The 12780-nt window shown below is 48.3% G+C and overlaps 2 protein-coding genes across 2 annotated transcripts; one reads left to right on the top strand and one right to left on the bottom strand.

Moving 5' to 3' along the window:
• Positions 1 to 3381: 3381 nt before the first annotated feature.
• On the bottom strand, positions 3382 to 9098 carry LOC125327963 (JNK1/MAPK8 associated membrane protein). Its single transcript, XM_048308071.1, has 7 exons — positions 9000 to 9098; positions 8758 to 8849; positions 7936 to 8090; positions 6686 to 6892; positions 5828 to 6009; positions 5079 to 5155; positions 3382 to 4768 (listed from the first exon to the last, which is right to left on the bottom strand). The coding sequence occupies exons 1-7, from the start codon at positions 9010 to 9012 to the stop codon at positions 4550 to 4552; spliced, it is 945 nt and encodes a 314-aa protein (XP_048164028.1). The 5' UTR covers positions 9013 to 9098; the 3' UTR covers positions 3382 to 4549.
• A 232-nt stretch (positions 9099 to 9330) lies between these two features.
• L3HYPDH (trans-L-3-hydroxyproline dehydratase) lies at positions 9331 to 12601 on the top strand. The gene is made up of 5 exons (XM_048308383.1): positions 9331 to 9899; positions 10187 to 10356; positions 10630 to 10752; positions 11636 to 11773; positions 12107 to 12601. Exons 1-5 carry the CDS (start codon positions 9344 to 9346, stop codon positions 12230 to 12232), a joined length of 1113 nt encoding a protein of 370 aa, XP_048164340.1. The 5' UTR covers positions 9331 to 9343; the 3' UTR covers positions 12233 to 12601.
• Positions 12602 to 12780: the final 179 nt, after the last annotated feature.

Below are 12780 nucleotides of genomic sequence, written 5' to 3'. Positions count from 1 at the left end.
GTAGCAATGAAAAAGGCAACAGTCAGACCAGTGGGTGTGAAAAGGTGGCCTGGCAAATTTTAAGGTGTGTGTTCTCACCTATAGCTTTGGTATAGGACAGACCTGGAGTTTAAAGGAGGATGCAGATTATTTTGAGATCCAAGAGAAGTTCAATAAAGATGATGAAAAAAGGTTAAAGAACTGTGCAACTTTTCCATTTAAAACAGGTAAGTCTAAGAGAAGACATGGTAGGAACTATCAAATAAATAAAAATTCCTAGCAAGCCAGTAAGCTTTTCTCCTTGTCCATTTTTTTCAGACAAATAACTGGCAAGAGAACAGATTTAACATAAGAAAAAGGCCCTTAGAAAGCACTGACAGCACACAGAGTAAGCCCCTGGAATCAAACTGGAATCAGCTGTCTGAGTGTTGCAGAGACAGAGAATTTCTACCACCAGGGTTTTTAAGGACAAATCAAACATCTGTCAGGGGTACTTAGGTCTAATTGATGCTGCTGTACAGCAGAGATGGACTAAGATGACCTTTTGAGATTACTTTCAGTATTCTCTTTTTCTACTGTAAAAAGAAGTAGAATTAAACCTAAGCAGGCTGACCTTGGAAGAAACCCAGAGAGAAACAAAAGGGAAGTATACGAAATTTAAAAAAACAAAAAAGAGGGAGACTGATTAAGCCAATCAGTTACTGATAGACCCTGCTTTTATTTACAGAAGCTCTACTCTAATGCTCAGTCATCACACTGTCTAAAAACTCTTCCTCTGCTTTGTAGAAAAGAAAGATGAAAGTTGGAAGGAAACAGAGAGGAATATCCAAGGGCAAGGCACCTGCCTGAAGCATAATCAATGTTGTGTGTCTGGTGCATTCAGTCAGGGATTGTAGGAAAAGGCTTCCCTGGCACGTGAGGGGGGCTTGGATGCAGGTGAGGTGTGGCATAGGCCTGTGAAACCTGGAATATGTGCTTTTGAAAATATTCTGTACATCCTTCAGGCCCTTGGCTATCAGCTCTCTCTGATCATATCTGTCTGGAAACAAAGGCTTCCCTCAAGAAGAAAATTTATCTGGGTACTGATAGAACTGATCCAACATTAATGAGTCCACACAGTTTTGTGGGAGCAAAGGAGGAAGATTTTCCCTGCTTGAGCATGACCTGTGCTGCTCTGGCTGTTCTCACCCATTTTATTTGGTGCCATAGGCACGAGTGGCTCGTGTTGATTTTGGGAACTCCTAAAATTTGCTCAGCAGAGTGAAATGGATGATGTTGTTGAAAGAAATACATTAACCTTGGTATTTCCATAAGCTAAAACTCATTTTATTCTTCCTGATCTCTCTAGAAACAGTGGAGCTCTTTGGAAAGTATTTAGAAAACTGTGGTAATACTCAGTTGTAATTATTTTTTTTTTCACAGAGCAATAATAAAACAAGATATTTTTGCAGGGAACTCAAGTCAGCAATAGGCAAAAGCCTGAATGACCTGACAGTGCTTCATGGTAACATGTTAGTAATTACTTCAAAATTATTAAAAAGTGACTTTTTTCTTTTTAAGAAGACATTTTAAAGAATATCTTTCAGACCTTATATATTTTTTTTTTTTGGCCCAGCAATCTACCCCATTGTAACTCTTACTTCTGTTGTAAATCTTCTGAAGAGAGGGTCAGAGGAGATCTTTATTCAAAAGATAAACTTAAATTTTCTGTTGTACTGGTTTGCATAAATCTATTTCACTTACCATGTAAAAAATGAAATTGCCTTTTGCAAATAAGGCACTACCATCTTTGAAGTCATATGAGGCAAATTATTAAATCTGTGTTTTCCAGCACTGTTTAAAAGTCTTGGCTATAAAACCAATTTTTCCTAATATTTCTTTTGTTGGTCTGACACTCAAATTTTTCTTAATCCTATACCTCATAATGTTCAGGTCATCAGCCTTGTAACATTTTTCCAGTTGGGTGTGGCTTTAATTTTTAACAGAAATTCAAATAAACTATCAAGAAAGTTTTTTCACCAGTTATCCTGTCAGAAAGGTAAACTTTGGGGTTTTTTTATGCAAGGATTGGGTACTTGAAAAAGTTCCTTCAGAGCTACAGGCCTGGTGGCCAGTCAAGCTGTGGGAAAACAAGAGAAGCAAAACAAGTTTCTTAATATTTTGAGGGCTTTTTTTTTTTCATTTTAAGAAAAAATAAATTGTACTCTGTGTCACTACAGGAATTTCTGGGAAATGAGTGGGAAATGCTGAACACAGTGCCAGCTCTAACAACAAAAATTCAGCAATGAGAGGAAGAGATCAGCGGTACTCATAGCAGGCTACAATACAGGCTGGAAGGACTGGATACTCTGGTTGTCAAAAGATCCTGAATGGGTGCTCACTGTAAGTTACACTGAACTCCTTTATTTTTCCACATTTTTTTTCCTTCTAAAGCATACAGTATGTTAATTCTTAAGTGCTTTCATCAGGCACTGTAGTGATGGACCAGGGGGAATGGCTTCATACTGAGAGAGAGGAGGCCCACGCTGCCCACAGAAGCTGTGGCTGCCCCATCCCTGGCAGTGTTCCAGGCCACTTGGATGGGGCTTGGAGCCACCTGGGATAGTGGAAGGCGTCCCTGCCCTTGGCAGGTGGGTGTAACTGGGTGGTCTTTTAGTCTCTTTCAATCCAAACTATTCCATGATTCTCTGAATCTATAAAACACAAGCAGTGTGTGCAATCCTCCTGCTGCAGACTGGGACCGTTCATCGGAAGAACCAAGAACGCTTTAAGGCACAGCCTGGATATGATCATCCTTAACTTCCACTTCCTGAAGAGCTGTGATAATAGCAGTGAGGGGGCTGTAAAATAGTCTGAGCATCACTGATCTTCCCAGAACTGTGTGTTTGCTTTCCCACAAAGGATAGATAAAACTAACAGACCCCAACTTCTGCAGCTTGTTGCTGGGTGGTTATCGCAGCAGGACTACGTGGTTAATTAATGTTTATGTTCTTTAGTATTTTAATGGGAGCAATGTGTACTGCTGTGTCTGTGGCTGATATAAATATATATATATAATACTTCTAATGCTACTGAGAGATGATAAAAAGACTTTATTAATTTGTATTTCACATTCTGGGTTTTGCTGAAGGCCAAAGCACTGGAGTCCAGCAGAAAGGTTAGTGGTTGGGGTGCCAGGTAAGGTCCATGGGGTGCACTGCCTTCCTGTAAGCTTTACTTTTAACAGAATCCCTCATTCTGCTTTCAAAATCAACACACGATTCTCCAGACCTAGCAAAAGATGCACCCTTTACCTGGGATTTGTTACTTTTCTTTTTAAAAACAAGATACAGCACAATATTTAAGCCCAATGCACATAGTCCACACAGAGAAATATACATGAAAGAGTAAAGTCCTTAGAAGTGGTATTTTAACATGAATTTTAATTCCATACTTTTCAAACTCTCCTCTAGATTAGTGTTTGCAAATCAGATATTGTACGTAGCAGTACAGACAGCATTTGATTTAAGAAGATCAATTACTTCCTTAATCCCTAAATAAAACCTTGCTTCTGCATGCAAGACCGAGTTTGTTTACACACAATTTTTAGGTGCAGTGAACCTGTCAACTGCCATTTCACATTAAGAACAAAAACTCACACAAAGCTTTCAGGAAGTAAAAAAAATAACAAAATCAAACCTGCTGTGGAGGAGAGTGACAGCTTGAGGCAACCTGGCTGAGATGACACCTTCTGTCCTTAGCAGCACTGGTAAGTGACAGAACAAAAAAAGCATTATAGTGACACATACATAGAAATATGCACTGTTACAGTCAATGATCCAGACAGTGCAGTTTAATTTGAGAGGATCTTCTTACTCTTGGTTCTGGTTTTGGCCCTTCAGCACTGCTCTGCATCTTCTTCTAGACCCCTCTGCAGCACCAAGTTATGGTGACCAATACTAACCCAACTACCAAGAAAAGAAAATCTTTAATCTTACCAATCTAATGCTCTCCAGGAAGGTCTCCATACATGAAGCACACAGAGCATAAACTCTACCTTCTAGAGAATTTTACAGTGCATTTCTTCTCCTTTTACCCAGCAGTCAGACTCAAACATCATGAGGAATCATGTACATGTTTTATCTTTTGATGGAAGGGAAAAGACAGTCTGTTTCCACTGCTGGGGGATAGAAGCTAGAGTATGTGATGAGAAAATCAAGTTCTCTGGTATATTCAAGCTCTATTTTTTTTTTTTATTAAAGCCTACTGAAAACCAGGCTCTATTGTTTTATTCAAATATCATGTTAGGAAATGAACAATACACAAGCAAACCATTGTACTAGGATGTGTCCCAAGCTTTTTATACAGATTCACAGTGATAAATAGATAAAAAGACATTGCTTTCGATCTATACCAGATAGGAAGAATACAAAGTGCAGCTTTTTAATATTATACAGTCTCACCCAGAGGTGTTTCACCAGAACTCTGGCACATAAACAACTTCTTTGAAAACAGAAGTTTCCAAAGCATGACAAGCACTAAAATTGCTTCATCCAGATCACTGGGTCAGAGTTGTTGGCACAGGCTCCTTTTAATGTCCATTCCCACCTTCAGAGAGGATGCGTGAGGGCTCTGTGTACTTCGCTGTCATCAAGTAGAAAAGGGCAGGGGCAGGTACCAAGGCAAGCAAAGGCAGGTCTTGCTCAAGCTTATCCAGTTTGGAAATGGAGATGATTCCATAGGCATGAAGTAACCAGTGGCTGAAGAGGACAACGAGCCTTTTCTTCCTCACAAGCAGATCCTTGAAAAACTTGCAAAATAAACACAATATCGTGTTAGCATTCAGCCTGTCACCCAGTACCTGACATTTAAAAGGTGTTACAGGTAGAGCACAGAGACCATGTGAAGCCTCCTGGGTTTGAGCCCCTCCAGCACACACACAGTTCCTCAGTGCACCATCAGAGGGAATTCTCACATGAGATTCCTCCAAGAGGAGAAGGGATAAAGGAAGAGGCTTAAATGTAAAATATACCACAAAGAAAAGGCAAGAAACAAAATGGTCTCTGTTCACTCAAGTCTTTTTTACTCTGGGTTTTAACACAGGAAACGTGTTCACCTACCTCCACTTCAGAAGCAGACATGTACACAGCCAGTGTAACCAAAGACAGCACCAGGATGATGTATGGGAAGGCATAATCTAAAGGCAAACACGCAACACATTAGCAGGCAAAAAATGGCAGGGCTCATCCTTCAGCAGAGAGAGTTCTTCCAGAGGTGTGAAGCAATCTGAGCTACTCTAGCTGCCTCTTAGCATGGCACCACACATGCACAGCAGTGAGGGTCAGCCAAGCACAACCCTTCAACTGCTCCCTCTGAGGTTTTCTGCTGTTTCTTGCTAGAGTTACTCAACACTTACACCATGAACTGAAAAAGGCACATAATGAGAAAAGTAGTCAGGCTGAGTGGGGATTTTGTGGCACCTCTCCAAATGTGACAAGAATGCTGGAAGTTAAACCAAAAATAGCCCATCTCCCCAAATTTACACTGAAATCCATCTCCAATCACACAAACTCTGCCTTAGCAAAAAGTGGAACTAGCTCCCTCTGAAGTATTTTCCTCTCACACCCCCTCTATTCCTGTTTTGGGAAAGTGACAGTCTCTAGCAGCATGGCTGAGGCGAAGCAGTGTTGGTCAGGAGCCTGGTGAGGACAGAGCTCCTAACGAGCAACCTTTTCAGGCAAAACTCAAAATAACCCTATGCAATATCCTCATTCCCAAAGCAAAATGTGTCCCTTCCCTCTCTCCCCTAAGTCCTTTCTTAGTGTGCATTTATAGGTGTGTTCAGGAGTGTTTTTAGGAGAGAACTCACAGAGGAGGCCTCCTCCCACAGCCTGCAGCACGGTGAGGATGGGGAAGAAGTAGAGTGCTGCATAAATGCTTTTAAATCGGTCAGACCTTCCCAAACCACAGGCAATCTTCTTAACCAGGAGAGGCCGAAGCAGCATCATCAACACGAGACAGAAAGCGTAATAGATAAACACAATGGTGTACCTGGGGAAAAAAAAAGAAAAATTCCTTAAAATGGGCAGTTTTCTCATGGAGATTCGGGTCACAACCAAGGAATTTGGGGTTTGTCAGTGAAGTCTAAAGACGTTATAGGCAAAGGGTGTAAACACAGAATGATAGGCTTACTTTTCCTAGGGGAAACAGTCAAGATGTTTCCTTTCCAAGGAAAGGAAAACAAAAAGAAAAAAAAAAGAATTTTTAAGCTACATAGTGACAGGATGAGAGGACACAGTCTCAAGCTGCATATGGAGAGGTGCAGGTTGGACATCAGGAGGAATATCTTCACAGAAAGGGTGATCAGACACTGGAATGGGCTGTCCAGGCAGGTGGTGGAGTCACTGCCCCTGGAGATGTTTAAGGACAGACTCAGTGCCGTGGTGGTGTTGGGCCATAAGATGGACTCGATGATCCCAGAGGTCTTTTCCAACCTAATTGATTGTGTGGTACCCTGGGCTATGCCACTTTCTTTGATTACTCAGAAAGTCATTAAGTGCTGCTAAATTCACGTGAAACAGCTCAATGCACAAAAGATTCAGGGGATTGATTGTCACTGACCCCAGCTCTATCTGAACACTTCTGGCAGCTTTGAGGAGAGGCAGGGACAGACACCCAGCTGTACAAAGGGCAGGGGCAGACAGGAGCACAAACACTTCACACTCACAGGGGGTACACGGCCTCGTGGGTGCAGTGCACTGTGGTGATGTAGTCGGGGCTGGGGTTGTAGAGCATCGTGTACCAGTCCGAGAGCTTCTTCACCCTGCAGGAGCGGATGTGCAGGGAGCCCACGGGGTCGCTGACCAGCAGCGTCAGCACGGCCGCCACGCCGCACTCCAGCAGCGCCGTCAGGTGCTGCAGCACGGCGCTGGAACTGCGGGACAACACACACACACTCACTGCCACTCTGCCAGCTGCAGGGCACAGCCAAACACCCGCTGAAAAGAGGGGCCCTGGCCAGTGCAGAGCCTTCTATAGAGTGAAAATCCGCTGAGTGAGGAAACTCTTTTACCATCTCAGGTGGTTTAGCATGGACGAGGAAAGAGCACTGAGGGTAACACACCACACATCTCAGAAGGGGTGACATTGCTATATGTGATATAAGCAGAATTTCCAAAGCTGCAAGTCCTTGTTAAAGATGGTAAACATTCATATATTAAACATCCCCAGTCCCCTATGTTTTCAGGACTTATAGAATCACAGACTGATTTGGGTTAGAAAGGACTTTAAAGACCATCCAGTTCCAACCCCCTGCCAAGGGCAGGGACAGTTCAGTACACTCCAGAGCCATCACTTCTTAAAAAAACGCCAGTCTAACACCTAATGGCCACATGCAGCTGTGGATTTAAATCTCTTTTTTACAGAACTTCTTTGATGTAAAGGCCACAGCAGCTCTGCTATCAAGACCAAAACCCAGAATACATGTTCTTAAAGAGAAAATTCAAACCCATTCTCTTGTTGCACTCATGCAGCCCTGCTGACCCTGGCCCAGGAGAGAGGGGATGGCACAACTCCCTGCTCCTGTCTGCTGGGAAACCCAGTCCACCCGAACTGCCAGATGGACTGTGCACCACCACATTAAAGAGGCACACTGCCCGAGGGCAGTGACTGGAAAGGGTGGCCTGCAGGACACTTACATTTGTAAATAAACCCTCCTACAGCTCCTCTAAACTTACACGCAACCAGAACAGCTCAACCAACAAGGGTGGATGGGGCTCTGAGCAACCTGGTCTACTGGAAGGTGTCCCTACCCACAAGAGAGAGTTGGAACTGGATGATCTTTAAGGTTCCCCCCAACCCAAACCAGTCTAGGAGCCTAAGAACTGCTGGACAGTTCAATTCAGCTTCTCTGATTGACACTCATGGATAAAAGATTTCCAATTTTAAATAACTAATCTAGAGAAAGAGTACACAAACCTCTTCTTTCCAGAATACCACTCAATAAAGAACCAGTGTAAAACCAGGGGCAGCATGGCCATGAAGCCGAGGTACAGCCAGTCATAGCGGTCCGGAGATCCCATACATTCCCGGCAGATTTTGTTGTCATCGGTTCTTTGGCCTCTAGGACACACCTAAAGAAAGCAGAGGCTGTATTTACAATCCCAGTACCAACAGCAAATCACTGCAGTTCCTGGAAAAACAGCTTGAAGCAGGACAGGGCAAAACATACACCAGATTTTTAAAGAAATGAAACAATAACCCCAGTAATTTCTCAACTTAGACTTGCTTTCTCTGGGTCTTCTTTTCTAATACAAACAAGGGTGAAGCATAATTAGAAGACTTTCACCCAAGCCTCCATTTTCCTCTTCTGCTATCACACCACTCCCTTTCACCTCAGCTCCCTCACCAGGCTGCTCACAACCCCTGTTCCCCAGTTTCTTGCTTCCCTTTCATCCCACCTTCCCTGGACCTCGTTCTCCCTTAGCACTCCAATGAAATCAGGGTGCACAGTGATTTATTTCAGCACACCTCTCCACACCATCCCGTTCTGTTCCAGCATTTCCAGCCCCGCCACTCAGCTCGGGATCAGCATAGAGCTTCCAGCGCCTCCTTCGGGAACGTGACACGGTGCAGCTCCCGTTTCGCTCAGGGAGCTGAGCCGGCCCCCAGCAGCCCCCGATCACCCCGGCCCGCAGGGGCTGGGCTGGGGCCGCGGTGCTGCTCCCAGCGGGACCCGCCTGAGCTCCCGCACCGGGAGAGCGCCGGGCCACCCCTCCCCGGCCCCAGCCTCGCACTTACCCCGCAGTCCCCGTAGGTCTCCACGGAGCCGTTCACAGACAGCACGGTCCTGCCGCAGTACAGCCCGAGGCAGGCGGGCTGGATGTCCACAGCTGCGGGGAGAGCGCGGGCCGCGTTACTGGGAGGGGCACCGAGCGCCACTCGCGGTCCAATCCGCTGACAACATCCTCATCCACACCTCCACCCTCGCTCCCAGCCCAAGCCCCAGCCCCAGCCCGGCGCCCCAGCCCGGCCCGTTCTACCGGCGCGGAACATCGCGGTAACCCAGCACCGAGAGCCCCCGGCACTTCCGGCTCAGCGCTTCCGCTTCCGCCGGGGGTCGGCTCCACGCGGGAACGTGGGCGCGGGAGCACGCGAGGGGCGGGGCTCTGGGGGCGGGGCCTGTGGCCGTGGCCGGGGAGCGGCGCGGTCGCTGCTGTGGGCGCGGCTTCAGCCGGGCGGGCGCGGCGGGGGCGCGGCCTCGGCTCGGCGCCCAGAGGGGGCGCGGTCTCTCTGGCGGGCGCGGCCTCGGGCGGGGCGGGGCCGCGCTGTGGGCGTGGTCTCCGGGGCTGTGGCCCCGCGGTGCCGCCCCGGCGGAGCGGGCGCGATGGCGGCGCAGGGCGGCGGTGACGGCGGCGGTGACAGCGGCGGAGCGGGACGGCAGCTGCCGCCGCACTCGCCCTCAGGCGCGGTGCTGCGGACGGTGGAGATGCACACGGGCGGCGAGCCGCTGCGCATCATCCCGCGGCTGGAGGCGGCGGAGCGGGCGGCGGCGGCGGCGGCGGGGCTGTCGCTGCTGTCGTTGCGGCGGGAGGTGGCGGCCACGCAGGACCACGTGCGGCGGGCGCTGATGCACGAGCCGCGCGGCCACGCCGGCATGTACGGGGCCGTGGTGGTGCGCGGCGGGGCGGCCGCGGAGGGCGCGCACCTGGCGGCCCTGTTCCTGCACTGCGCCGGGTACAGCGCCATGTGCGGCCACGCCGTGATGGCCCTCGGCCGCTTCGCCCTCGACTACGGGCTGGTGCCAGCGCCCACCCGCCCCGAGACCGCCGTCCTCCTGCGCTGCCCCTGCGGGCCCGTCACCGCCTTCGTGCCCTGGGACGGCCACCGCAGCGGCAATCCCGTGCGCTTCCACAGCGTGCCTGCCTTCGCTGCTGCCACCGGTGGGAACCACTGGGTTTTTGGGAGGGTTGGTGGTGGCCGTGCAGGTGTTGGAGGTTGGTGGCCTGGCTGAAGGGCATCTGGCAAATATCTCCCTAATTCCACTGAGGAATTCATCAGAGGTCATCAGGGATGCTGTAAGGTGTCACACACTGCTTTCTGGCATAGGAGTACTCAAATTGTCGTCCCTGTCCACTGCCCTCACATGCAGCTGGGTTCCTTAACTGTATGCAAGTCCATGGCTCAGCAAGTTTTTCCCCTCCTCACCTTCTTTGTTTTCTCCGCTCAGATTTGGCCATTGATGTCCCCGGCCATGGGAAGGTGGTGGTTGACATCGGCTACGGTGGCACTTTCTACGCCTTCCTCAGCGCCGAGCAGCTGGGCCTGGACGTGTGCTCTTCAAAGACCAGAGACCTTGTCAGTGCTGCAAGTGCAGTGACAGAAGCAGTGAAGAAACAGGTATGGATGAGCACTGTGGTATCCCAGCATGTTCTCTTTGGGGCGACTGCACCAGACAGAGGCTCAGGATGGTGGGAAAGTCCCATTCTTCCAGCCCCGTGTTGAATTTCAGAATCCTTACAAGGAGCCTTCCTGCTTCTGTCTCTGTTACCTGCAAAGCAGTGGTGGAAACGCAGCAATGTGGCCTTGTCCCCTTCCTCTGGTCTCTCACAGAAGCTGCACTGCACGTGCTGCTGTTGTGTGCATTTGTGACCCTCTCTGTGCTGTTCCCAGTTCAAGCTTCATCACCCTGAGAGTGAAGACCTGGCTTTCCTCTACGGCACCATACTGACAGATGGGAAAGACACCTTTAGCGAGGAGCCCACCACCAACATCTGTGTGTTTGCAGATGAACAGGTACAGAAAGGGGCTCTTCTCAGGCACATGAGGTGCCACCCTTGTCCCTTTGGCCCTTCTTACATCCACTGCAGAGAGGAGAGACCGTTCTGATTCTTGGTTTGGGCAGTGATTGCTTGTGCTGCTGTCGTATCTCTGGAGTGTCGATGCACACATTCTGGTTTTGCTCCTAATGGCAGAAGTACTTCTGCACACCTTAGATGGTGGCATTTTAAAAAGGTTCATACCCATAAGCTGTTGATAGGAGTTTTCCAGGAGTTCAGGGGCTGAGACAGGATCCCAACATAGTGCATGTCCCTAAAGTCCTAATCTAGGGAACATCTGCTGGGGATGACGAGAACAAGAGAGAAATGGGGTGTTAAAATTCTGTTCTTGTCTGCAGTGCATAATGTATCAAATAAATGGCAGGGGAAGTTTTGGTTGGACTTCCCAGCAATGAGGAGTGTGGAGCACTGGGACAGGTCACCTCAGAAGCTGGCCAACACTGTGTTTTTGGAGATTCTAAAAACCAGGCTGGCTGGAAGTCCCCTCAGCGTAAGGAGAACCAATCTTGCCTGGATGTGTGAGAATGGGGCAGGTGGCCTCAGCCCCTCTCAGTCCTTTTGCTATGATGCTGCGAAGATTTCAAGTGCTCCTAAATAGCCTCAGTGTTTATTCAGTCATCCATCCCTAACTGTGCCAAAGCCAATCACAGTGCAGAAGTACCCCAAACCTGTTTCTTTTTTCCTTCTCATTTGTGATGTATCTGGATTCTCTACAAAACCCTGGGTTAGAGGGGTTTCCCCCAAGTGCAGCGTAAAGGTGGCAGAGAGAACTGAGGGGAGCAATCTCATTTTGTACTAAACCCCAAAACACCAGAGCTGATTCATCTCTTCTGCTGTAGGTTGACCGAAGTCCAACAGGTTCGGGGGTGACAGCTCGCATTGCCTTGCAATACCATAAGGGACTCATCCAGCTGGACCAGACCAGAACCTTCCGGAGCAGCACCACAGGCTCCTTGTTCACCGGGAAGGCAGTGAAGGCAAGTGGCTTGTGCTGGACTTTCCCCCTGTCTCAAGGGCTGCTGGAAATGTGCTCAGTGGGGAAGCAGAAAAACCTTTCTGTGCCTGGGGAAGGGTGTAGGGAAGGAGGGAGATGCCTGCAGGTCTTGCTTTCCCATGAGCCTCATACTTCAAGGATTTTAACTAAGTGTAAGACCTTGTTGTGTTGCATGGCTGCTTTGGGATGTACCAGGGCAGGGCAGAGCACTCGGTGAGAGGTGTCTGTGTAAGGGCCAGGTAGTACTAGAATTCCATGGGGTTGGGAGAGTGGAGAACCTTCTGTTACCTCTATCCTGACCCTAACCCCTCTGCAGGAAGCCAAGTTTGGGAACTACAATGCCGTCATCGTGGAAGTCTCGGGAGAAGCCTTTTACACTGGTACAGCCACCTTCACTGTCGAAGAGGAGGACCCACTGAAACACGGCTTCTTCTTCAAGTGACCCGAGCCACAGGTAGTGGCAAAGTCTCACTGATGGTGCTGCACTTCTCCTGCCCATGAATTTCTGTTCTGCTTCTCCACATGGCTGTTGTGACAGGAACAGCCTTGGGTGGTGTGACAGCATTTGTCACATTTCAAGATAACAGGCTTGTTGCCCTGTTGTGATTAGCATATTGGGGGCACTGTGATTAGCATATACAAGCTGCTCTGAGAAGCCATGGTGTTTTTCTTCTTTTTTTTTCTTTCTTTCCAATAGTTCTCAGAAAACGGAGCTGATCTTGGAGAGCTGCCTTCAAATTTACGTGCCTTCTGTATGTCTGCAAATTATGAATTTCAAAGCCAGATTTGTATTAAATGCCAGCTGAAAACACCGCTGTTTTCCTTGTTTTCACTCCCAGAGCTCATTTCCAGGATTCTGCTGGTGTATCACGACTGTTGGTTTGAATTGCTAGCTCTTGTTGTCTCCTGCTCAGCCAGCTGTGCTGCTCTGTCTCATGCCCCAGCTTCCCTGCTCTGCCTGTCCAGACAACCCCTTACTCACTCATTTCA

This window comes from Corvus hawaiiensis, chromosome 6 (genome assembly GCF_020740725.1).
Source record: "Corvus hawaiiensis isolate bCorHaw1 chromosome 6, bCorHaw1.pri.cur, whole genome shotgun sequence".
Lineage (NCBI taxonomy): Eukaryota > Metazoa > Chordata > Aves > Passeriformes > Corvidae > Corvus > Corvus hawaiiensis.
This window is presented reverse-complemented; position numbering and strand designations above follow the sequence as displayed.